At 34.6% G+C, this 27,591-nt stretch overlaps 1 protein-coding gene across 1 annotated transcript in view; it reads left to right on the top strand.

The window, feature by feature from the left end:
- The window catches only part of KIAA1109 (KIAA1109 ortholog), a 199,974-nt gene that overhangs the window by 163,157 nt on the left and 9,226 nt on the right, over positions 1-27,591 (top strand). The window contains exons 65-86 of the mRNA XM_040250561.1: positions 414-523; positions 1,632-1,722; positions 2,271-2,333; positions 4,581-4,834; positions 5,615-5,830; positions 6,960-7,140; positions 7,682-7,883; positions 9,565-9,726; positions 10,353-10,492; positions 11,910-12,111; positions 14,329-14,529; positions 15,275-15,454; positions 18,131-18,268; positions 18,951-19,208; positions 19,660-19,810; positions 20,222-20,379; positions 20,492-20,684; positions 20,898-21,115; positions 23,983-24,234; positions 24,911-25,114; positions 26,812-27,006; positions 27,434-27,568. Coding sequence (XP_040106495.1) covers positions 414-523; positions 1,632-1,722; positions 2,271-2,333; positions 4,581-4,834; positions 5,615-5,830; positions 6,960-7,140; positions 7,682-7,883; positions 9,565-9,726; positions 10,353-10,492; positions 11,910-12,111; positions 14,329-14,529; positions 15,275-15,454; positions 18,131-18,268; positions 18,951-19,208; positions 19,660-19,810; positions 20,222-20,379; positions 20,492-20,684; positions 20,898-21,115; positions 23,983-24,234; positions 24,911-25,114; positions 26,812-27,006; positions 27,434-27,568 — 3,904 coding nt within the window. The remainder of the gene's footprint in view (positions 1-413; positions 524-1,631; positions 1,723-2,270; positions 2,334-4,580; positions 4,835-5,614; positions 5,831-6,959; positions 7,141-7,681; positions 7,884-9,564; positions 9,727-10,352; positions 10,493-11,909; positions 12,112-14,328; positions 14,530-15,274; positions 15,455-18,130; positions 18,269-18,950; positions 19,209-19,659; positions 19,811-20,221; positions 20,380-20,491; positions 20,685-20,897; positions 21,116-23,982; positions 24,235-24,910; positions 25,115-26,811; positions 27,007-27,433; positions 27,569-27,591) is intronic.

Raw genomic sequence — 27,591 nt, 5'->3', positions numbered from 1 at the left:
TGTCCTTTTCTGTAATTAAGAGCTCTCTTGGTAGGGCAGTACTTGAAATGATTAGTGTCACTCTCTCCCTCACCTTTCTCCTGGAGTCCTTCTGTTCAGTTCTCATTTTCTTTTCTTACTGTTTTCTTTTTTCCCCCTGATTTCTGTACCTCTCAGCCTTGCTCCCAATCTTTCCTTTCAGGCCAGCTACTGGCTGTTACTTTTCTTATAAGAGGAACTGACGTGTGGACTAAAGAGTAGCTGATTCCTGCTGCACTTTGATCCATCTCTGTTGTTAAGTGATATTTAAAGTCACAATTTAAGATAACTTGTTATTGATCTGAAGGAGACTAACTTGTTAACTAGCAGAAAATTTTATCTGAAGTCAGATATTATACAGCTAAAGTCACCCTATTTCTTTCCCCTTTCATTAGGCTGCTTCTCTAAAGGATAAGTGGGGTTTGGGTTACAAACCAAGTTACAGCAGATCGAAAAGCATTTCAGCTTCTGGAAGACCACCTCTTAAGCGAATGGAAAGGGCAAGGTAATAGATTTCAATCGATGAAACAAGTAATAAGATTGCTGACTTTTTTGCCAAAGTTCACTACTTATTTATTTTGTTCTAATTGGGCAAATTACAAAATTAAGGTAGCAAATGGATGCTGTCAATATAAGAAGTTTGAGGAATTCTGTCTCATTTACTACACTTTTATTTTATAAAAGTCATTATGTACTTTTTAGTAATGACATACATTGCCATTTAGACAAATTTATGTGTAAACTTATAGACCATCCAAAGAAATGGATATTTGCATATTTGTAACTGTAGCTTTAAATTTGTCACTGTAGAAAAGGTTCTTTTTTTATGAAATAGAAAATTAGCATATACTGGAGGTTCAACAGAACCAAAATTTTTTTTTCTTTTTTTAATATTTATTATTATTATTTTTTTACTTTACAATATTGTATTGGTTTTGCCACACATCAACATGAATCCACCACAGGTGTACACGTGTTCCCAGTCCCGAACCCCGCTCCCACCTCCCCCTACACATCATCCCTCTGGGTCATCCCAGTGCACCAGCCCCAAGCATCCTGCACCCTGTCTCAATTTTATATGGAAAAATGTAAATTTTATATAGTATAAAAAAATATACAGAAAAATATAGTTTTACTAGTAAAAAACACTATAGGTACTTCCCTGATGGTCCGGTGGTTAAGACTTTGCCTTCCAGTGCAGGGGGTGGAAGTTCCATCCCTGGTCAGGGAACTAAGATCCCACATGCCTCCTAGCCAAAAAAAAACAAAACCTAAAACAACAGAAGCAATATTGTAACAAATTCAATAAAGATTTTAGTCCACATCACATACATACACACAAACTAAAAAAAAAAGAAGAAAGAAACCTTAAAAACACTATACAATAAGTATAAATTGTTTTTTATAAGGTTTGGTTTTAGAAAATCTTGTGTTAATCAAAGCCATGAATTTTGTTTTATACAATGATAAAGATTAAGGCATACCAAAAGTTCAATCCTTGGATAAAGTAAATATTTAGAAATAAAGTGTTAATGTCATTAATCAGACTTTTATAAAAGTCCAGGTTTTTTTTAAGAATATTAATGTTTAATAACCTTATATTTTACTTACAGTTCTCGAGTAGGAGAAACTGAGGAGCTCCCAGAAATCCGTGTGGATGCAGCATCTCCTGGACCCAGAGTCACTTTCAATATCCAAGATACAGTAAGAGAGTGACTATTTGTTGGTGATATACAGTGCTAAAGAATCTTTAGTAATTACTAAATTTTATGAGTTACTCAGTGAAATACTAATTCCTACAAGTAGAAGTATGGATTGTGATGGTTAAAGTCTCTGTACTTTACCAAATAAGGCTCTGCCCGAATGCTATCATTGAGAGCTGTACTGCAAGTATTAGTGTTTTATGTATAGTCTCCATACTGCTTGCTCATAGGTAGAAACGTTTTGTTGAATAATTTCTTTCAAGTTCAGTTCCATATTAAACTAGGTATTTTATACAAATGTATATGTATATGTTTTTTATTTATTTTATTATTTATGTACTTTAGCTCAGAACATATAGAAATAATATCAGAAACTAGTAGTAAAAAAGTCAGTTTCAAAGTTATATTATAATTTTATAGCATTATAATTTTATATTACAATTTTATAAATTTTTTGTTAGAATGTTTGTTCTTTTGTTGTTTACTTTTAAAACCTTGGTTTTTTACTTTTCATAAATTTTTATAAATTTTCTTATTATTTTAATTAAGTTGAAAAAAACAGTATGGGGAAGTGCACCACAATCGAGCTGTCCTGGGGAAGGGTATTTTCAGGTACTCTTTAAGAACAAATAAGTTTTCCTTTAAAATTATTTAACCACTCTGAAAATCTGCTTTCAAAATGTCTTCCTCTCATTTCATACTAAACTCGGGTCTTGAAAATATTTTATATAAAGCTTTAAAATGATTGATTGAATTCTTTTTTATCATGTATATTTCATAAACTCTTGCATGAATATATTTTAGTTCTATACTTATAATTTAATAGTAATTATTTAATCTCAAAAATTAAAGGACTAAATCAGTGTACCAAATTAATGAAATCATAAACCAAAAACTGCCATATATTAGTTATTTGGTAATCTTTAAGTGAATCTCTTTTTCCCTACATTCATCTATAAAAAGACTCTTAAAAAATGAGTTACCTAATTCAAACTAGAATCAAATTTATCTCGGAATAACAAATTAATCATTGAATGTTATTTATTGAGTCACTGATATAAAAAAGCATGTATAAAAGTATTAAAAATTATGTTCAAAACAGTATGGAATGTGCTACACAATCATTTATAAGTTAAATTAACACCTTTAACCACGTTTTCCCTAAATATAGTTTTAAGAGTAAAATTTAATTTTAAAATTGTATTTGTATAGTAGGTGTATAAATCTTTGTCTAGAAATTTTCCACCAAGTTACATTTAAAAACTGGAACTTACTCCATATTTGTTTTGTTTCACTTCCCCACTCTTTTAAGATAGCCTCAATATATATCCCATAGTTCCACTGAATTTAGTCAAGCTGAATTGTTTTAGAATTATTCAGTTGTAATAGAGTAAGCTTGACAGACCTGTGCTTTTTTCTAAAACTGAACTTGGAAATAAATCATTTATAGTGAATTGAATAGATTCTACTAATTTATGTTTTCACTTGTCCAACATTTTTTAAATCAAGAAAATTGACATGTAACATTATTTTCAAATGTACAGCATAATTATTTGATATATGTATATACCGTGAAATGACTGATTTATTCTTAAAGGCATTAATATTTGAATTGATTCAAGTCCTATTTCTAAATTGTGTATGCTATTTATAAAAAACAGTATATAAAAATAAGTTACAAAATAGATCATTAAGCATGGTTAAATAGAAAGTGAAAGTTAAAGAAACTCAGTTGTGTCCGACTCTTTGCAACCCCAAGATTATACAGTCCATGGAATTCTCCAGGTCAGAATACTAGAGTCAGTAGCCTTTCCTTTCTCCAGGGGATCTTGCCCACCCAGGGATCGAACCCAATCTCCCACATTGTAGGCAGGTTCTTTACCAGCTGAGCCACAGGGAAGCCCGGTTAAATAGAAAATAAATATAAAACACAGGGATGTTTATCTACGTAAACTCTTAGCACAGCTTTAAATAATCAAAGATTTTCTCATAAAATATGACTTACTTATTTACTAAATGATGTTTTGAAGAAAAGCTATAAAGAAAATCTAGATTCTGCAAATGTTTGAAATTTTGATTATAGGATTTCACTATGCATCTAATTGTAGTATCAATAAATTTACCTTGCACATTATACATTTCAAAGGCTTGTCACATTCTCAAAGGATATGTAAGCAACTCTCAAAACTTGGAATCAAAATTAGGACACAGAAGTTTGGGGGTTTTTTTTTGTTTGTTTTTTTGGGTTTTTTTTGCCTACTTAAATGGCCTCATGGTACAGTCCTCAGGGAACAAAATTATATTTATACAAACCATTCACCTTAAAATATAGGATTCTTACATTGGGTTGGCTGACATGCTTAATTATGTAACTATTTACACATCTTTCTTCAGCCCTTTAGGGCCCATTTTAAAAAGATGTATCCACAAAAAGTATTCTAGAAGCACAAAGTGCATTCTGTACTAACACCTGCATGCTCTTGCATCACTAATTGCTCTCTTGACCTTCTGATTTAAAGTTGATCACATTGTTTCCCCTTGTCTCCATGCTATGATTAACTATTCTTTAAAGAATTACACTATGTACTAATCAACATGATGCTACATGCTTACATAAAGTAAAATTTCACTCTGTGATTTTTAGTGTGTCAGTGGTATGACTTTCTGTGGTTTGAACTTCTTCCTTCCTTGTTTTGTATGCCATTTCATATGTTCACAGAGCTGACTTTTCAGTTCAGAGTGAGGAAATCCAATTTTGAGATTTTAAATGCTTAAACATGTATTTTTTCTTTTTCTTTTTTAACTTGAAAAGAGGTTTGTAATATGAACCTGATTCATGTTTTCTCTCTTTACATTCAGTTTCCAGAGGAGACAGAGTTGGACCTCTTGTCAGTAACCATTGAAGGTCCTTCCCATTATTCATCAAATAGTGAAGGATCATATTCCGTGTTCAGTTCTCCCAAAACCCCAGGAGGGTTTTCACCAGGCACTTCTTTCCAGTCTGAAGAGGGCCGACGGGATGACAGTTTGTCTTCTAGCAGTGAAGATTCTGAGAAAGATGAAAAGGATGACGACCACGAGAGGGAAAGGTTTTATATTTACAGGAAACCCTCGTGAGTAGTAGCCCTTTTATTTTAAGATCCTTAGGCAGTACCTTAGAGCTGAGCTTAAAGCATTTTACAACTGTTAATGTTTACAGAAAAACAAATAAATCTTACTTTGCCTAGCCAGAGTGAGACTGAGACATATCCATGATTTACTAATATAATCTAGCTCCAAATGGCATTATTGTTTTCTTCCCCCCCTTTTTTTAATAAAACCCAGAAAGTAGCATTTAAATTTTACAGTTTGTGAAATGAAATCTCCTCCAAAATGTAGAATGTAGGTCATATTCTGATATTCAGACTCTTTATTAGCCAGTGATTGTGCCTGTGTCCCAAGTACTTAGCACATTGCCTGGCACATAATAATTCCTCAGTACATAGTTGTTGAATAAAGTGTGACTCCATTAAACTTAGGAAATACCTCAGTTAGTAAGAGCTATCTGGGTAATTTGTGTGAATTTATAAAATACTAAAATTTATTTACAGACTTTATTTCCAAAGTTATTTGGCTCAAACAGTAAAAATTCTGCCTGCAATGCAGGAGACCTGGGTTCGATCCCTGGGTCAGGAAATTCCCCTGGAGGATGGCATGACAACCCACTCCAGTATTCTTGCCTGGAGAATCCCATGGACAGAAGATCCTGGCAGGCTACAGTCCATGGGGTCACAAAGAGTCAGACACAGCTGAGCAACTAACACTTTCATTGCTCATATAACATGTTGGAAAATAGTTTGCTGAAAACTCTTCCGATTTTACTACAATATAATGACCAGCTGTTCTTTCTCTAGACATACATCTCGTAAAAAAGCAACAGGCTTTGCTGCTGTTCATCAGCTATTTACAGAACGCTGGCCAACAGCTCCAGCCAACAGAAGTCTTAGTGGCACAGCTACAGAGAGAAATATTGACTTTGAACTTGATATTCGAGTTGAAATTGATAGTGGAAAATGTGTGCTCCACCCAACCACCCTTCTACAAGAACATGATGATATAAGCTTGAGAAGGTAAGATATTGGTCAGGAATACTATTTATATATCATTAATCATAACAAACATTTCTCCCCACATCCCAAAATGCAGATTTAAAGAGTGTTTTTAATCATAGTTGGAATGTTTGAGTGTTCATTCGTATAACATTCTATTTCTTTAAGCAAATGTATATTTTTTGATGATTAGAAATGGATGACTGATTTAGATTCTGCAAATTTGTTAAACAGTTTTATCTTTGGAATTCTCCAAGTATGAATTTTTCAATTAGTCCCTATCCTTTTATTCACATTTCTGTTTCAAAGAATGGTACAATACTCAAAGGTGTCTTGTTGTTATTGAGAGTTTGATGAATTCATAAAGAAATAAGAAAGATTGGGAAACAGTTGAACAAAGAGGCTTCAGTAAACTGAAATGTTGCTTAGGCTGTAACTGTAGCTTTACCATGTTTCCATCATTGAAGAAATAGTTGTATAAACAGGTCTAAAGTTAGATTAGTTTTTCTTTGAATTTCTGTTTTGCTTTTCCTTCCTAATCTAAAAAAAAATTAGAGAAAATAATAATATTAATAATCTAGTAGATGAGTAAGAAATGGGTGGAAATACAGTAAAACATGTAGAAAGAATGCTGACAATTGTTGAAGCTAGGAGATGGGTCCATGGGGGTTCATTCTACCATTCCATTTACATTTATATGTTTGTAATTTTCTACAATAAAAAATTTTTAAATGTCTCATTGTCTAATGAAGATTTTTATACAATGAGATGACAAAAAGGCAGTATAACCAGTTAAAGTCTTAGAAGTGTAATAGTGATGGTAAAAAGAATGTTAATTTATTTTTGGTTGAACTGCAATAAGCCAAAATAAACTTCTGGTATTCAGCTATATTTACCTACGTAAAGAGTAGTTTCACTTGGTTCAGCCTTCGTTTGGAAGAGTTGTGACCTCAGGAAGGACAAAGGTAACTGCCCTGTATAGTTATGGAACATACAACATAAACCTCATCCATGCGAGGATTAGCCAGTTTAGCTAGAGATAATGACGAGCCTCACTTTTTCAACTTTATTAATAGAAATTTGACTTTAAACAACATAAGAGAAATGTCTTTCAAAAAGATTAAAAAAACCATTTTTTTTCTTTTTATAGGAGTTATGACAGAAGTTCCAGGAGTTTAGATCAAGAATCTCCTTCCAAAAAGAAGAAGTTTCAAACTAATTATGCTTCTACCACCCATTTAATGACTGGCAAGAAAGTGCCATCATCTCTACAAACAAAGCCCAGTGACTTAGAAACAACAGTATTTTATATTCCTGGAGTTGATGTAAAGGTAAGTTTAAGTATTTAAGAAATTAGATTATTAGTAGCCAGGTTTATTTCCTATCATATATATTCTTCCTTCACTGCTTCTGCTGCTGCTAAGTCGCTTCAGTCATGTCCAACACTAGTTACATTAAAATGAGACTTTCTGAAGTTATCTCTAATGTATTCTGAAAATGAAACCTTCTAAATTGCACATTGCCCCATGTGCATGAAATTTTCCATGAAATTTTGACAGGAAGGAGTTAATTTTCATTTTTAAACATTGATATTCATGTTTGCAAAACATTGCCTAGTGCAACTTTTTTAGATTCTAGAATTATACATTCCTAGAATGTTAAGCTAGAAAGAATTTAAAATAGTATCTGGGATGACCTCTTTTCACCTTAAAAATGAAAAAAAGCTAATAAGGAATTTGCTAGAGTCACAGAGCTAACTTGTAAAATCTTCTGGTTCCTGGATCAGTGTTCTTTCTGCCGCATTTTAGTACATTTCTTTGTTTTCCCCATGTGCATAATTTTAATTTTGGAAGTTTATTTGTTTCAATACAGTTGCATTACAATTCCAAGACTCTAAAGACTGAATCACCTAATGCCTCCAGAGGATCTTCCTTACCACGAACACTCTCTAAAGAGTCCAAGCTGTATGGTATGAAAGATAGTGCAACATCTCCTCCTTCTCCTCCTTTACCTTGCACTGTTCAGAGCAAGACTAACACCTTACTTCCTCCCCAACCCCCACCTATTCCCTCAGGTATTTAAGGAAAATATACTTTAATTTTTTTCATAAATTAATTTCAAGTCATCACCTACTTGCTCTAGTAAGACTTTCAAATTCACATGTTTAAGAAAAAAAGACTTAGACTTGCCAATAATGACTGTACAAAATTCATGTATGGAAGTGTAAGCTAATTCCTTTTGCCTAGTTTTCAAATTGCTGTTAAGAATATCAGTTTCTACTTAATTTTTTAGATCTATGTATATTTAGAAAGTCTTACATAGTTCAAATTTGGGAGCTTATGATCTAGATGGAAACATCACACTTATATATTTAAGACAGAATACATTGAACTTAAACCATATTTATTATCTATTATTGCATAACAAATTATCCCAAACTTAATGGCTTATAATCTTAGACATAGTTTCTGTGGATCAGAAATTCAGAAGCAGTGGGGCTGGGTGCATCTAACTTCACAGTTTTCTAGGAAGTTGCAGTCAGGATGTTGGCTAGGGATGCAGTCACCCAAATGCTTGACTGGGTCTGGAAAATCTGCTTCCATCATATCCCATTCACATGGCTGACAAGCTGGTGCTTTAGTTTCTCCCTACATGATTGGGCTGCTTGAGTGTTCTCATGACATGGCAGCTCACATTCCCTCAAAAGGAGTGATACAAAAGAATACATGGCTGAAGCTGCAATATCTTCTATGCCTTAGTCTCAGAAGTCACATACCATCATTTCCACAATATCTTGTTCATCATATAGGTGATCCTTATTCAGTGTGGGAGGGAACTACACAAGAGCATTAATACCAGGAGGAAAGGACCATTAGAAGTTACTCTTGAATCTGGCTACTATACCACATGAATAATACCTTATATATATAATAGAATTTCCAAAAATGGGAATATTGGGTTGGTAAAGAATTAGTGAAAAATCTTTATTTGAGAGATGGAACTTGATACATAAAATTTTCAAAGTAGCCATAATCATGATAATAATGCCTAATATTTTTATATCACTTTTAAATTGACAAGACACATCTATGTCCATTAAGTACGGGGCATGTATTATTATCCCCATTTTATATATGAAGAAAGTTAAAGCTCATAAAAGTTGAATTTCTTTCCTAGGTTTACAAACTAATACATGGTAGACTTGGAAACCTAACCCAAAGTTATCTAAAACTTAGCTGTTATATCATTCTGTTGACATGAAAATATTTAGTCAGGTAGAAGGAAGGAGAGATGCAGCCCATGTAAGGAGGCATGTAAATATTTACCAGGTAAGAACAGCAAGAACCTAAGAAAGTGTAAAAACTAATGTTTTTCCTCACTTGCTACAAATTATCATTAGTCAGAGTTCTCTATATCTTCTTAAGTTGACAAATAATACTAAATGAGAGACTAAATGCTAAAATAGTAATGAAAGAGTTGGCGAAGTGTAAATTTGAAAAACTGAACCAAAATTTGTGACCTAGAGCAAGTAGGAGTAACTGTTGTATTTATATACATCATTGATCATCTCTGTATTCTAACAATAAGATTTCTATCAACCTATTTTTATTGCATTCTTGTATGGTTTTAAGTACAAATTATATCATGCCACCTGTATTTGACTTCACCTGATTAAACTCATATAATTCTAATTTCTCACAAAATTATGTTTTCTGGAAACTATTAAATTCATCTCACATCTGTACATGTTCTAGCCAAAGGAAAAGGAAGCGGAGGAGTAAAAACAGCCAAGTTATATGCCTGGGTAGCACTTCAGTCATTGCCAGAAGAAATGGTAATCAGTCCCTGCCTGTTAGACTTTCTGGAAAAGGCTCTGGAAACTATCCCAATTACACCAATTGAAAGGAACTATACAAGTGAGTGTCCTCTTAAATACCTAACTGCCCATCACATGTATTTTGGGGTCCTGTTACTAGAAGGATTTTGTAATGTTTTTATATATTACTGTATAATACATTCAATGATAAAGGAATTATAGAACTGAAAAAGAACTTGAGAGACCGTCTGGTCTTGGTGGGGTTTATGATTCCTCCATGACTACAGCTATTTAATGACAAAATTAATATCCTTAGTCCTGTGTTTGAAGAAGGAAATGGCAACCCACTACAGTATTCTTTCCTGGGAAATCCCATGGATAGTGGAACCTGGCGGGCTGCAGCCCACACATTCACAAAATGGACATGACTTAGCAACTAAACAACAGGTCCTATATTAGAGTGACTCTTGGACTGGAAACACTCCTTGAGGACAATGGCAAAATTACTGTTTTCTTTGTATGTTGTTTGGTACAGCAGCAGGAATCAAGAGTTCGAAGGAATGAGTAAGAGGTTTGAATAGGGAAAGTTGTAATGAACAATGGGCTACAGAAGCCAATGTTTCTATGCATTCATGACCCTGATCTCAGTACTAGCAAAAGAGAAAAGGATCTTTTAATAAATAGTTTGCCTTTACCCTAATAGTAAAACTTTAAATATTTTAACAGCTGTCAGCTCTCAAGATGAAGATATGGGACATTTTGAAATACCAGATCCTATGGAAGAATCAACAACATCACTAGTATCATCTTCAACATCTGCTTACTCTTCCTTCCCTGTAGATGTTGTGGTTTATGTACGAGTTCAGGTAATATACTTCATCTATTCCTTTTTATTTTAAAGAGAGAATGTTTTCTTAAGTTTATTTGAACGTTTACAATATTAATTCCTTTTAAAGTTTTCTTAAGGTTCATGGACCTTTAGTATGTCTATAATGGCCTAGAGGTTGCCTGAACCTCTGAAAAGTATGTGTACAATTTTATGTGTTATTTATTTGTCTTTATTTGTCTGCTGAGGAAGTACATATCTTTGAGTGTTCAAAATTGAGATCTCATTATTTTGTGTCAAAGGTAAAAATATGTAAGTTAAAACCCTTTTTAAGCACATTATGACTTTTAAAAATTATATCATGCCACCTGTATTTCTTGTCATTATGGTTATTTGTGGGCAGACATAAAGTGAAATTGAGATACAAAGTCACAGTAGTACCTTTTTTAGATTCTTCTAAGGGTTATATAATTATGTATTTAATAATTTTATTCTAAAATTCAGTCCTGTTTCAGGCCTGTAGGAGTATAGGCTACCCCTCTGATATTGTGGTTTAAGTTCCAGACCACCACTGTAATAAAGAAAATATTGAAGTGAAGCAAGTTATATATTTTTTTATTTCCCAGTGTACATAAAAATTGTTTACACTATCCTATATTCTATTAAGTATGTAATAGTATTACATCTAAAATAAAACAATACCTACCTTAAGTAAAAAAGAATGCTATTGGAAAAACTATACCATTAGACTTGCCCAAGGAAGGGTTGCCACAAACTGTCATTTTGTGAGGGAAAAAAAAAAAACCACTCAACATCTACAAAGCACAGTAAAATGAGGTAAGTTATATTAGCTTTCAGTTGAGTCTGTTTATTAACTTGTTTCCAAACTTCAAGGTTTAGTTTATTTTCAATTAAAACTTTATGATCAGTCTCAAGATTAAAAGAAACACTAATGATCATCTCTTCAGTAATTACTACAAAAGCAATTTGGCCAAAAGAATTTCAGTCTGATTTTCTGGAGTTTTGCACTAGCTTTTTTGAAGATCTGATGAAAACATGTAATAAGTGAGGGCTTGCGAGTTTGTAAAACTTCAGTTATAAATGCAATAGCAGCCTTTTAAAATTGCAGCATAAAAAAATCACTTCCTTTAAAATACTTGATTATGGACAATATGAACATAAACATATTTAATGTTCTGAATTATCTAAATGTCTACATATTTACTGTTTAGAATTCCTCAAATATTTAGTTTTAAAAGTGATATGATTTTGTTAATGCATTTTGGTTAATGTATCATGTGTCTGTTTGAAAAAGGTAGGGCATTAAACTTAAAATAATAAATTTGATATATGTAGACTGAGATGGAAACTGAATGTAATTTCTGGAGTCCAATAGAAAAATTTTTAATCACCTTGTTTTAGAAACTTTTCTTTCTTTGTCTTTCTGTACTTTTCAGCCCTCACAGATCAAGTTTAGCTGTTTACCAGTGTCAAGAGTAGAATGCATGTTAAAGCTGCCATCCCTGGATTTGGTGTTTTCTTCAAACCGAGGAGAACTGGAGACTTTAGGGGCTGCATATCCTGCAGAGACCTTATCCCCTGGAGGTAGTGCTCCTCCAAGCGGAACAAAAGCCTCCTCGAGCAAAACTGGAGTGCCAGGTGTGGAAACATTTGTTTATTCAATTAGCATAAAAAGCCAAGTACTATTTTAATAATAAACATTTCCAAATAAATACATTTAGAATAGGAGAATATTTGAGAATTATGGTATTTATAGAAAAAAATCCATAGAGGATCAGAGTTTTGAGTGTATTTCATTATACCCAAGGAATGACAGTTGCATAGCGTTTTGTTGTCCATTCATGTGCATATTACATGTACTGTGAAGTGTGAATGATAATGTGATAATGTGTTCAGGTACTTTTGAATGTTTTATTTTATGCTGTATTTTTACATTATGAGTGATCAGTGTTGCAAATGGTAAGAGCTGTAGTGTTATCTTGCAAGGATTTCTTATCACACTGAATTAAAAGTATATCAAATTGTGTGTATATGTATAAAAAAATTTTAGTAAAAATTTTAGGTAAAATTTTGTTACTTAACTCAAATGTCTGTTTCATGAAAGATTTAGGTATTAAAGTAGAACTGATGATTTCCTAATGAGATAGTCACTTTTCACTCAGTGTCATTTCTGCCCTAAAAATCATCTGGAGATCACAAATGCAAGTAGTAAAGATTTTATGGGACATTTTAAAAAAGAAAGACCAGAATGAATGAAAATGTAAAACAAGTGATAAGAGAACTAATAATAAGACAGTTTAACAGTTCTACCCCTAAAGCAGATATTGGAATATTCACTTTTTTCTTAATATCAAAATGTCATAAATTAACACAGTTTATTATAGCAGTATATATGCACTATGCTAGGAATATATAATGAAAGAAATATAAAGTGAGCAGCTATTTTTATGCCCTCCTTTCTTTTAGAAAATGAAAAAGTGAAGTAGCACCCTTACTTTATCATAATAAAACATGCAAGAAGGAATGATGATGAGAATAAATGTATAAGAAATGTAGATTATGACAATATCCATTCTTTGAAAGGGTCTTTATGAACTTGACTGAGTTCTGGATCAGTGCTAAGGGCTGGATATACTTGTAGTGAACTTAGCTAACGGGCATATTCCTGCTAAGTGAAGTGAAGTCGCTCAGCTGTGACCGACTCTTTGCGACCCCATAGACTGTAGCCTACCAGGCTCCTCTGTCCATGGGTTTTTCCAGGCAGTAGTACTCGGGTTGATTGCCATTTCCTTCTCCAGAGGATCTTCCCAACCCAGGGCTTGAACCCGGGTCTCCCATATTGTAGACAGACACTTTACAATCTGAGCCACCAGGAAAGTCCTATTCCTGCTAATGTGAAACTTAAATTTGGAGAAATATATAATAAGCAAACAAGTATATTTTCAGTGAAAACATGAAGGTGGTAAGTATGAGTTAGCCACATAGACCGTTGGGGGAATAAAACACTCCAGGTACAGAATGTAAAATCTATAAAGTACAAAAGAATGGCAGGTCTTTGAAATTAGCCTGTTCCACTCATGGTTGCCGCCGCTGCTGCTGCTAAGTCGCTTCAGTCATGTCTGACTCTGTGCGATCCCAGAGATGGCAGCCCACCAGGCTCCCCCATCCCTGGGATTCTCCAGGCAAGAACACTGGAGTGGATTGCCATTTCCTTCTCCAATGCATGAAAGTGAAAACTGAAAGTGAAGTCGCTCAGTTGTGTCTGACTTCTTAGCGACCCCATGGACTGCAGCCCACCAGGCTCCTCTGTCCATGGGATTTTCCAGGCAAGAGTACTGGAGAGGGGTGCCATTGCCTTCTCCACCACTCATGGTAAATGTTGCCAATAAGGCCTTTTTGATTTCTAAGAGAGAGACCTTTAACTTTCTCCATTTGTGTACTTTGCTCTGTTTCCACTGTTTCTGTGGAGATGTGGACTCCAGTGTATGATTTGGACTTTTTACAGTTCATTCTCCTCCATTGCTTAAAACTCAGCTATTTTGTACCTCTTCCAACTACCTGCTTCCAGTAGAAAAAAGAAGAAATTAGACAGGAAACTTTGGAGTTGGCCAGTCATGTATAAATAATTATTTTAACAATGAACAGAATATTCAGCCCTGGTTTATACAGTAAATTAACTGGAAAATACATGTAAGCCCTCATGTTAAGGATTTAAATCTACTGATCAGTTAATGTTTGACTATATCCATTTTATTTTCAAACCATGTTTGGTTCGAGAGACTATATTAAGGACAGTGTTTTTTTTTTTAGTACTTTCTGTCTTATTCTATTTTGGGTTTCTTGTGTTCCCTATAGGTTCATCAGGATTAGGCAGCCCTCTTGGCAGAAGTCGACATAGTAGCAGTCAGTCAGATCTGACCAGTTCCAGCAGCAGTTCCTCTGGGCTGAGCTTCACTGCATGCATGTCTGACTTTTCCCTTTATGTATTTCATCCATATGGAGCAGGGAAACAAAAAACCGCTGTTTCTGGCCTTACATCCGGATCAGGAGGATTAGGTATACTTAGCATGTTTGCATCTTTTTCAAATTTACCACATCTTTTCAAGCTTTCATCTTTTTAAAAATGATGTTATTGTTAACAATGGATATAAAATGAGATCAGAAACTTTATTTTTCTTAATAATATTTATCCCATCTCTACATTAAATAAATAGAAATATGAAATAAGTAATGTAGGTAAATCATATGATTTTAAAATTCAAAATATTTTATAAGTGATATACACTGTAATCTCTTCAGATATGAAGTTACATATGTTAAGTGTTTAAATGTTTCATCAAATTGCTATTTGTATAAAAAATTATATTCTCTCAGTAGTTAAAATTTTAAATTGTGTACATCATCACATTTGTTAATTTAAAGTGATATTCTTTAATATGACTATTTAGTGAACTTAAATTCCACTGCCATTTTAAAGTACAGATTTACCACTAAAAATACATAGGATGTTGGTATTAGTGAATGTTATTAACTTATTTAGACAAATAATAGACACACTCCACGTTAGTGCTAGTTTTTGTTGAGATGTAAAAATAATCAGTTATGGTTATGGACTTGAACCAATTATTGTTAGGAATGTCGAATGTTCATTAGGTCATTCTGCTTAAATTTTTAACTTCATTTAAGTGATTTTAATTAATCGCATAGTATAGCCTATTGAATGACTTCATGTAACTAGTTGTTGGGGATTTGTGTATATATATGTATATGTGTGTGTGTTCACATGTATTTTTTTTTTAAGGGAATGTAGATGAAGAACCCACTTCAGTCACTGGTCGAAAAGACTCACTCAGTATAAATCTCGAGTTTGTAAAAGTGAGCTTGTCTCGGATAAGGCGTTCTGGAGGTGCCTCATTTTTTGAAAGTCAGTCTGTAAGCAAGTCTGCAAGCAAAATGGATACTACACTAATAAATATATCTGGTATTCAATTTTATATTTTTTAATTGAAATACTGTTTTCCCAGAATAAAATAAGGGCCTCCTTTTAAGTGTTTAAATATTAAATAATTTAATAATATTAAGCATTTAGTAATAAACTGATTTATTTTTTTTTTGTTTTGTTTTTTTTGTGTTTTTTTTTGTTTTTTTTTTTTTTGCTTCTTGATCTGCATACAGGTTTCTCAGGAGACTAAACTGATTTAAAGGAGGAGAATAACTTCTAGCTAAGTACTATCTCAGTCCAGTGAGATATCAGTGTTAGAAATAGGATTTCTAGATACATACATGGAAATATCACCCAAGGGCCAAAATATGCCTATTTAAGTCGCTAAAAACTGCTTCTTCACTTCTCTACCATGAGTTGGTACAACCTCTGACTTATTTTTTGATTTTTTAATTATAAAATCTTAAAACACTAAGGAAGAATGGGTGTTGAAAATTTTTTACTTGGAATCGTAAGATCTTGAGTTGTGTACCTGTGTATCACTAGCTTTATTATAAAGCTAACTAGTTATATATGATGGACAAATCACTTGCTCACTTTCTGTACACTGTGACTTGAGTATTTAAAACTGAGTAGAACATTTTGAAGAATTCAGAGTACTAAGTGAAAACTTCAAAAATTATTAATCCAACAAATATAGTTAAGTACACTTAATCCACTCAACACAATATATGTTTGGTCATTCAGCAAACATATAATTGAGCCTGTATTTTACAGTGAACTTGTGCCAGGCACTCTGCTAGGTACTTGAAGATGCCCACATGAATAAGGCAAGGTAATGAAGTGAAGTCGCTCAGTCATGTCCGACTCTTTGCGACCCCATGGGCTGTAGCCTACCAGGCTCCTCTCTCCATGGGATTTTCCCGGCAATAGTCCTGGAGTGGATTACCATTTCCTTCTTCAGGGGATCTTCCCAACCCAGGGATCGAACCCAGGTCTCCCGCATTGTAGACACATGCTTTACCGTCTGAGCCACCAGGGAAGTCCAGGCAAGGTCTTATGAGTAGACAAATTACAGTGCAGTGTGACAGATCCTATAATGGAAGTTTACTTACAGAGGAGGAAGCAAAATCTGTTTTATATAAGAGATCAGAGAAGGTTTCATAAAGGATATGATGTTGGGGCCAGTCTTCAAAATTATGTAGGAATATTCTTGGCTATGGAAACATGGTATTTAATGGTCAGAGCATCAGAAAGTATGCTTTTGGATCATACTTTGATTCACTGAATTAAACCATAGGTGTAACTGAACACTGAGTTAGTTGTACAAAGTAGATGGGTCCAGAGACAGGGAGGACTTGACTAGAGGTAGAGCTGATAAAATAGCCCAGGACATGACTGTGGGGTGGGGGGACTCATACCATGCTAAAAAATGGGGTTCTGATCCTTTGAGCAAGGAGAAGCCATTAGCAGTTTTTAAGAACTGTATGACAACATTGTCCTTAAAGATAGCAATATTGTTCTACACACTGAAAAATCTGCTAAGAGGATAGATTTCATGTTAAGTATTCTTGCCACAAAAAAGAACCACCAAAATTGTACATGGATTATAAAATCTATGTTTTTTAAAAAAAGGAATGATCCTTAAGATTGATGTTTTAGGAAGAGAGCTGATGGGAGAATGGTAAGAGATGGTAGAGTGGAAAGATGTTGGGGATGCTGTTGAGTAGACTAAGCAACAGGGGATGAGGGCCTGAATTGTGACAGTAAAAAAAGAGGAGAGAGAATGGTTTCAAGATAAATATGAGAATCCACAAGCTTAAGGACAAGTTGTATGAGCAGCAATAGAGGAGACAACGATGCCTCAGGCTTTTAGCTTAGGTAACTCAAGGGGCAGTGAGGTCACTGCCTTTAGAAAATAAAGAAGGAAATGCTTGTATGACACTGAGGTGGAAGGGTCTAGTAGGCAGTTGGCTATTGGGCTGTGTGGATACGGGCTCAGGCTGAAACGGAAACTTCAGGTTTAGGGGACACTGACATGTGAATGCAACAGAAGCTCTAGTGGAGGACTGGAGGAGCACCTGAAGCAGAAGTAGCAGAGCAAAAACCCCAAGACAGCCATCAGAACACTTTGAGACTGACAATTCACTGCTTAGCTGGTAAAGAGTCCACCTGCAACGCAGGAGACCTGGGTTCGATGCCTGGATTAGGAAGATCACCTGGAAAGGGAAAGGCTACCGACTCCAGTATTCTGGCCTGGAGAATTCCATGAACTGTACAGACCATGGGGTCGCAAAGAGTCAGACACGACTGAGCGACTTTGACTCACAAAATACTAACTTCTGCCATACAGTTACTTGGTTTGCAGCTGCTTTTGAAGAAGTCTGTATTCTAGCTGATCCTGATGATTCATTTTCCATATTTGAGAGGGGCCCTATGTTAAAGCTGGAAGCTGTCTGTAAGACTGCTCTTAGATCCTGTGTGAGAATTTCATGATAAGTGGTAATAGAATTCCAGTTTGCTCTCACCTCAAAAATGGAAATGGAACTAATGGTATTAGAATGTGCTATTTTTATCAGCTGTGAAAGGAACACATTATCATTTACTGATTTCAAGAATTGTAACAGAATTATAATTCAGTTGTGTAATATATCTACCATGTGAAAATATAAAGGTTTTGGAAATATGTTCTAACAAATTTTATTTATGTATCAGCTGTTTGTGATATAGGGTCTGCTTCCTTTAAATATGACATGCGCCGCCTCAGTGAAATTCTGGCATTTCCAAGAGCCTGGTATAGGAGGAGTATTGCAAGACGCCTATTCCTTGGAGACCAAACTATTAATTTGCCAAGTAAGCTTGTTTATGTAATTATAGATTATACTTAGGCTGCTTTTAATTTTGATTAAAATAATAATAATATCCATGATTGATAACACAAAGTTTGTCTTACTTGGTAAACTACCCTGCAGTTCTTTCACTCATTCAACAAATGTCAGTGGAGCCCCTTTAATGTGCTAGTAACCACTGGGAATGTACTAGCATTGGAGGTCATAAAATGCTTGCTCTCTCAGGGATTATTTTGTTCTGTGATGATTACTCTGTAATCTCTGTAAAATCTGGAAATGCATAAATAAATTTGACCAACTTAATCATGGTTAAACATGGAAAATAGAAAATATTGGGGACATGCTACCATATTTCATTTTTTCTCTTTGACATAGATATTGCGGTAGTATTACATTGTGTAAGTGAAAGTTAAGAGTTAGCATTATACAGTAGAAAATATTAGAAATTTGGATTCTAGGTCTGTTCTCTCAACTGTAATACGGGACAGAGTGCTTGTCCTACCCTTCTCATATATTTTCTGTGAGAATTAAATAACATGCTGGAATTGTGCAAACTGGACATTGTATAGTTTTCAGAGAACTTGAAGAAATACAAAATGTGATTAGAAGTGGTGGAGTGGTGAATGTTTTATAGCATGGAGATATTATCCTGTTAATTTTGTTTTTGTTACCTACTTTCCTTTTAGCATCTGGCCCAGGGACACCTGATTCCATTGAAGGTGTAAGCCAACACCTTTCTCCCGAGTCATCAAGAAAAGCTTACTGCAGGACTTGGGAGCAGCCTAGTCAGTCAGCCTCCTTCACCCACATGCCTCAGTCACCTAATGTGTTCAATGAGCATATGACAAACAGCACCATGTCACCAGGGACAGCAGCACAGAGCCTAAAATCCCCAGCTTCCATAAGGTCAAGGAGTGTGTCTGATTCTTCAGTTCCCCGAAGAGGTAACACTGTTCATTAGCCCTCTAGAGCTCCTAATATAGAAATCTTCATTAGTTACTCCCAGATTTTTGCCTCAACTGCACGAAGAGACCGGCGGGGCGGGCGGGGGTGGTTGGGGGCAGTAGGAGTCCCAAACGCAGCAACACACATACACTTGACAGTATTTGCTAGCAGATGAGGCAGCTGGACGGCTAGTTGCTTTGCAAAGGGATAGAGAGAAAGAAATGAACATAGTGTTTGTGCGCCATTAGTATTTACTGTTAGAAGTAAAACAAACCTACAGTGTTGTAAAAGGTACTTCATATTGAAAAAGTGTGACAGCTAGTAAATGTTAGGTTTAACACAAAAATATCATAATTTTACTTTTGGGATTATAGTGATAAGAGTGGTCTTTGCTTTGTAATTGGCTGAACATCTATAGAAATAAATGTACATTTTATTTTCTGTTTTTAGATTCACTTTCAAAGACATCAACTCCTTTTAACAAATCAAACAAAGCAGCAAGCCAACAAGGGACCCCATGGGAAACACTTGTCGTGTTTGCTATCAACTTGAAGCAATTAAACGTTCAAATGAATATGAGTAATGTAATGGGAAATACAACGTAAGCTATTCAGATACAAAGATACAAAGAAAATATATTTAATTATCATATATAATTTTTCTAATTGTTGTAAAGCAATACAAAACCTTTTTCAAATGCTGAAATGTTTGAGACAGTAAATAGATAAATTATAAATTGTTTTACCCTGAAAATGGTTTAATCCTAAAGATACTGTAACATAAAAACAGCATGAAATATGTGTTCTAAAAAGATAGAAAATAAGGAAAATAGCATAATTTTCTAGCTAAGAATAAAGCTTCATTATTAATGTTAATATTCAAATGTTTACCATAGTTTTTATAAGAAATGTATTGTTTCATTGTCCAATTTTTTTTAATCATATAATTCCTGTTTTAATTCATGACATTGGAAGCCATATGTCTATTTAATAAGCCTTTTTCTTTTTGATAGCTGGACAACTAGTGGTTTGAAGAGCCAAGGCCGCCTGTCAGTAGGAAGTAATCGAGATCGAGAAATAAGCATGTCTGTTGGTCTGGGAAGATCACAGTTAGATTCTAAAGGAGGAGTAGTTGGAGGCACTATAGATGTAAATGCTTTGGAGATGGTTGGTATGTTGAAATTTTACAGCTGAAAAATATATTGAGAAAAGCATTTTAAAACTGATTTTGATGAGTTTTTATTACACATTTCTGTGGAAAGTAATTATTATTTCTGTTGTAGCTCATATTTCTGAACATCCAAACCAGCAACCCAGTCACAAAATTCAGATTACTATGGGTTCTACTGAAGCTCGTGTGGATTACATGGGCTCAAGTATTCTCATGGGTATCTTCAGTAATGCTGACCTCAAGCTTCAGGATGAATGGAAAGTAAATCTGTATAACACACTGGATTCAAGCATGACTGATAAAAGGTATTTAGTGAAATATTACTTTTTGAGTACTTTACATGACTGCTCTTAACATATTTTCTATCATTCAGTGCAAAGACTCAAACCATTTTTCCTGCAATTACATGATTTTTCTGTCACAATTAATATGAAAAGCTGGTGGGGAAGAGACTTTTTTGGGTGCTTTTAAACTGTTTTCTATAAGATATATGATAAAGACTCTGTTTTATGCTCTAGTGAAATTTTTGTCCATGGAGATCTGAAGTGGGATATTTTCCAAGTAATGATATCAAGATCAACTACACCAGACCTGATAAAAATAGGAATGAAGCTCCAGGAATTTTTCACTCAGCAGTTTGACACCAGCAAACGAGCTCTGTCTACCTGGGGACCAGTTCCTTATCTTCCACCTAAGACAATGACTAATAACCTAGAGAAAAGTTCACAAGAACAATGTAAGAGTTAGAAAACTTAAGACTTTATATATACTTTATCTTTCACTGTGTGTTACAATTTTAATTTAAAATATTTAAATACCATACTTACAAAGGGGTCCATATGCTCTTTATCCTACTCACTCAGCAAAGTACTCATGTCCTACCCACCAATGGAATTAGAAGCCATCATTTGGAAAGACATTCAGTCATTATCTCCCCTGCCACAAACCATCTATAATCATACCATTGTTACAAACTACATCAGTATATTATAAATGAATACTTTTAACATAATTATAAGTTACAACTAATGATTATATTTTGATTCTGAATAACTTACATTGTAGTTCCTATTACATTACTCATATTCATTTGATTGTTTAATACATTCCATTATACTCCATGCTCTTGAATACTAATTATGATAATACCATGTTCTGGTTCAGAGCATGGGCTATGGAATCAGAATGTCTGAATTTGGATTTATTGGCTGTGTCATGTTACACAGTTTATTTTTTCAGTCAGTAATTCAAATATTATGTATCAACCATGTTCTTAAGCACTGTTTTAGGCATAGGGGGTCTACTAGTAGAAAAAGTACCTATCATTAAATTTTAATGGGAGAGACAGACCATAACTAACTAACTGTGTAAGATAATTTCAGGTAGAGAGAAATGCAGAGAAAAGGAACAAGCAGGGGAAGAATATAGAAAATGGTAGTCTGTGAGGATAAATATTTTAGAAAGGGTGGTAAAGGAAACCTTTTCTAAAATGAAAGAACTAGGCTAAGATCTTGCAAGAAGAGTTTTAGGCAAAGTGGGCTATGAGAAGGTGCAAAGCCCCTATAGTTGGGAGGAAACTTGCTTGTTTGATGATCATTGAGGTGGCCCACTATGGTGAAACAGAGTGAGCAAGCAGGAAAATACTAAACATGAATTCAAAGAAGCCGCAGATAAGATTTTTAATAATTGGGGAGCTACCCAAGAATTCTGAACAGATGTGATACTATTTGATTTACTTCTTACAAAAATAATCCTTTTTAAAGCATCTCTCTGGCTTCTGTGTAGGGAACAGACTGAGGTGGTTAAGAATGAAAGTAAGGAAATCACTGCAGTAATCACTATTACTACAACTGCTATTACTACACACTTACACTTTTAATACCATTGTATGGAGGATATTCTGAGTCCAGGCAAAAGACAGTGGTGGCTTTAACTAGATTGATAGAGTTAAAAGTGAAAAGTAAGCTGTAGTAGGATAACTTTTAATGATTTTTATCACAGAAGCAGTACATGTGCATTAGGAAACAATGTGCATTGGGAAAGAATGTACATATCCAAGCAAAAAATAAAAACCTCACATTTTTCCCAGAAATCATCACTGTGATTACTTTATATACAGTATATACGCTCAGATACTTTTTCTAGGCATGCATGCGTGTGCACACATACACGTATACATGCAAATATATATATACTGTTTACCAGAATATTATTCATATTGTTTTGTAACCTTTTCCAGTCAACAGTCTCGAACTTTACATTAATTATCTCCTCTAGCCACCTCATCGCAGTTGACAACTGACCTTAAATTATCTTTACAACTGGGTTATCCAAACCAGTATATCCAGTTCAAGACCACAGGTTAAAAACGGTTGTTTCTTTACTCTTTAAATTCTACTGAATTTAGTCCCTTTTTTAGTGACTTGACTTGCTAAGAGACTTGGCCAATTGTCCTGCAGAATATTGTACTTTCTCAGTCTTTCAGTTGTCTTTTTGTGGTTTCATTTATCTTGTTTTCCAAGTCCCTGCATTACCTTTAAACTGGAATTGGTATCAGACATAAACTAAGAGATGGATGTTCCCCAAAATGTCTGGCCTGGACTTTTCCAAAAACCTTTGTCACGGGCAACAAACAAACAGGCTTAAGGAGTTGTCTTAGATTAAAGGAAAATAAAGAGATATGCAAACTAAATACAATACGTGATCTTTGGGTGGATCCAGAATGAGAACTGTAGAAAACAGCCAGAAGGATATTACTGGGGAAAGTGGGTAATACAGATACAGACTGTGCAGTGAGACACGTGAACTCTGCAGGCCCACACACAGGTTTTTAATAGCAGTGAGTACTGTGGTACTACATGATCTATGCCTGGTTGAATCCTGATGGAAGTGTGGATATGGAGGGCCAACTTTAAGTAATACACGGATTTTTGACTTTGCAGAGGTTCAGTGTCCCTGTATATCAACCCACATGTTGTTCAGTGTTCAACTGTGTATCTGATAAGCTCTCCTTGAACTTTAATGTGCATCTGAAGTGCCTGGAGATCTTATTAAAACGCAGGTCCTGACACAGTAAATATGGAATAGACATAACAGTGAATTTCTATCAAGCTCCCAAGTGATGCTGATTCTGCTGGTTCTCAGACCTCACTTTTGAGTAGCAAGGTTATAAAAGATCTTTTTTTTAAAGTACTTAAAATCAGGCATCTGCCTTTGATATCTACGTCCTCTGATCACCAGTTTACTTAACCCCTCTTCTGTAAACTAGGTGTTTTCTCTAGATGACACACCTCATTTATAAAGTTACTGTGAGAATTGCATAAAATTTCATGCAGGCACTTTATAAATCATGATTACAGAAGCATTAGTTGTAATTATCATTATAAGATTGTTACTTTCCTTAGTTCTACCCATCTTTACACAGCATCTTTTCCAAGACTGTATTCTTATTAGCTTCTGCTTAATGTTAACCAGGGACTGAACTGTTTTATCCCTTATCTGAGTCACTTTAGTTGTAGAAAGTAGCTGTGTGCTGTCTTCCTGCCCAGCACTCAGGATGTTCATGAGATGGTTTGGGATAAATGGTTCTTTGTTTCCTTGCAGTGCTCGATGCAGCTCACCATCGACATTGGCCTGGAGTATTGAAGGTGGTATCAGGATGCCACATATCCTTATTTCAGATTCCGTTACCCGAAGATGGAATGCAATTTGGAGGATCAATGAGCTTACATGGAAATCATATGACACTAGCTTGTTTTCATGGCCCAAATTTCCGTTCAAAATCCTGGGCCCTTTTTCACTTAGAGGAACCAAATATTGCTTTTTGGACCGAAGCTCAGAAAATATGGGAAGATGGTAAACTGCCATTTTCAGCTTTCACTTTTACCCATCTTCTTATATGATTATATATGACAGAGTAGTTTTCTTTTCCCATATAATTTTTCTGTTTTCTTATGATACTTCTGAAATCCGTCTCTATCATTATGTACCTGACACATTAAGGAGTTTACTGTCAATGAGTCAGTGTCTATAAAGACTGGCACATGTTAAAGGGCTTATTTCTGAATTTACCATCTTATTCTGTTTTTTACTTAGGCAATTAAATTTCTGCTGCCATGGCTGGGCATAGTTAAGTCATAGTTACTGTAAATATTTCTTAGAGAAACATGAAGAGAAGACAACACACAGTGGTAGTGTAAGGAAACTTAACTGCCAGTCAGGACTATTTTACGAAACTTTTATGGACAAAGCTGTACTTCTACCTCTATTTACAGTTTCTTTTAGCTTTAATTTTCTACTCTATGATTTCTTAATGATGAAAGAAATAAGTGGTTGATGTTCTTTCTCTTCTTAGGGGTAAATCCAGTTATAACTAAAAGAAAAAGAATTTTATTTTTTTTCTCACTTAATGTACACCCTGTTTTTACACCCTTCTCTGTGTATGACTTACCTAGCTGAATCTCTAGGGCCACAACTCTTCTTCCATCTAAAATATAGTTTGTTACATTAAGAAACTTGTTCCCCCCTCTAGGCTCTAGTGATCACTCTACATATATTGTACAAACACTGGATTTTCATCTGGGCCATAATACCATGGTTACTAAACCGTGTGGTGCTTTGGAAAGTCCTATGGCAACAATAACCAAGATAACCAGGCGTCGCCATGAAAATCCACCCCATGGAGTAGCAAGTGTGAAAGAATGGTTCAATTATGTTACGGCCACAAGGAATGAAGGTTAAAAGTTTGATTCCTTGGAAAGATCTGTTTTGTATTCTCTATTTTTGGTTCTGTTGACTGTGTTTAGAATTTAAGTGGCGGGAGCATTAAATAATTAAAGTGGAGGGAGCATTTCCATTTCTTTCAACAAGCTTCATTTTATTCCAACGCCATAAGTAGCAATATTACTACATGATTCAACATCCTACCAGTGCCACATCTCATGAACTAAAGTTATTTTCAATGTAACTGAAAACATTCAAAATAAAATTGGTTTACATAAGTGAAATTAAGTTTATTATAATTTGAAAAGATATTTTTATACTAATGTTCACAATTGGAGGTTTGGGAAAGTTATTACACAACTAAATAACAGAATAACACAAACAAAGTTCAGATGGCTGGAGTAAAATGAAACTATTAGTATTCCAGTGAAGTCGTAAGTTTAATAAAGAGTGCTTTCGATGAAATTTTCATTTGATTAGATTCATGGGCCTCGCAGTAATACAGTCATGAAAATTCTTATTCTGTGGTTGTTTTTCTGTTACAGTTTAGAGTACTGCTTTGTATCAATCATTTCATCTGTATTGAAAAGCTGACTAAACTGAGACATGTTAAGACTTGAATGTTTTACTTAAAAATGACTTCCTTTCAGAGTGGAAAAGAAGATGGCTTGGGCCTCATGGAAAATAGTTGCTATGCACTGGCAAACCTAGGGATCAAAGACTGTTAAAAAATGTTCTGAGAACAAAGGAGGATAAGGAATTAAATTAGAAAATTCTGCATGTATTGATTATTCTACCTTTTCAATAAGAGACTTTGGCGGAAGGAGTTCTTCTGGACTGGGATACTGTGGAGGGGCTGTTAGCATACTGAACTGCTACCTGTGTAACTAGAAAATGCTAATTTTTATATGACGACTCTGTTAGCACATATAGCATATATACAACATATAGCAACATAGCACATATGTTGGGGAAACTCAGGACTTATACCTAGTCCCAAGATCAGGGTTGTATTTAATCATACCTTATAAGAGAGAATTATTTAACCTATGAAAAACTTTGAGCTCAATAAAGCTCTTAAATTCAGATATGATTTCAATTGAGAATAATATTCAAAGTTTAAGAAACAAAAATCGAAATGTATTGGATTTATCTAAAACCGTGTTATAACAGCTTCACTATTGAGAATAGTGACAGGTGCATTCTTTAGTCTGAGCCACCAAGGAAGTCCATTTGTGTATGGATGTATATATAAATATATGTGTCCATATTTATATCTGGGGGCTTCCCAGGGGACGCTAGTGGTAAAGAATCTGCCTGCCAGTGCAGGAGATGCCAGAGACTCAGGTACAATCCCTGGGTCAGGAAGATCCCCTGGAATAGGAAATGGCACCCCATTCCAGTATTCTTGCCTGGAAAATTTCATGAACAGAGGAGCCTGGTGGGCTAAAGTCCATGGGGTCACAAAGAGTCAGACACATATGAGCAACTGAGCACATGACATGTCACTGAGCATAGCACACATATTTGTATCTATATAGGTATATAACCAGTCTCAAAGCCAAAGCTTTAATATGCCTCTTTTTAAAAAATGTCTTCATTTTCTATCTTTTGAAATGATAAAAGTTCTATATATCAGTGTCATGACAGCTATATGCTTATCAATGCCTATTAATTTGATTCTTACTGTCATTATTATTATGCTTGTAGAGCTAAACCTGCTTCGTAATGTTGATGCTAATAACACTGAGAATAGCACAACAGTGAAGAATTCTAGTTTGCTCAGCGGATTTAGAGGAGGTTCTAGCTACAATCATGAAACAGAGACAATCTTTGCACTACCAAGAATGCAGCTTGACTTTAAATCCATTCATGTTCAAGAACCACAAGAACCTTCATTACAGGGTATGTGGAAAACAATCTTTAGTTTCTAAAGTTAACTAAGAAAATTCTACAGGATCTTCAAGCTTCCTTTTTTCCCCAGAGATTATTTTTCTTTTATAATGAAACTGATTTTCTGGTTTAAACTGATTTATATTCTTACCAGCTATATGACATCTGGCAAAAAATGTACTCCATTTGTGCCTCTTCTTCCTCAAATGGAGCTAACAGGACTTCATTCATTAGGTTTTTATGAGGAATAAATAACATATACTTCTATAATGCTCATAAATTATCATCATCCACCTATAAATCACATACAGAAACTACTGGTTTCTCTATAGTTGCATTTAAGTGGATGCCTTTACATGGACCCATGTAAATCCTTTATTAATGAGAAGAGGGACTTATTTCAATAATCTTTTAATATAGAAGAACTCTGCCATTGCAGATGCCAGCCTGAAGCCAAAGGTAGAATGCAGTGTGGTGACAGAGTTCACTGACCACATCTGTGTGACGATGGATGCTGAGCTCATCATGTTTCTTCATGATTTAGTATCAGCTTATCTTAAAGAAAAAGAAAAAGGTGGGTAACACAGTTGGTTTTTT

This window comes from Oryx dammah, unplaced genomic scaffold (genome assembly GCF_014754425.2).
Source record: "Oryx dammah isolate SB20612 unplaced genomic scaffold, SCBI_Odam_1.1 HiC_scaffold_12, whole genome shotgun sequence".
Taxonomy (NCBI): domain Eukaryota; kingdom Metazoa; phylum Chordata; class Mammalia; order Artiodactyla; family Bovidae; genus Oryx; species Oryx dammah.
Note: the sequence above shows the minus strand (reverse complement) of the source record. Positions and strands in the feature narration are given on the sequence as shown.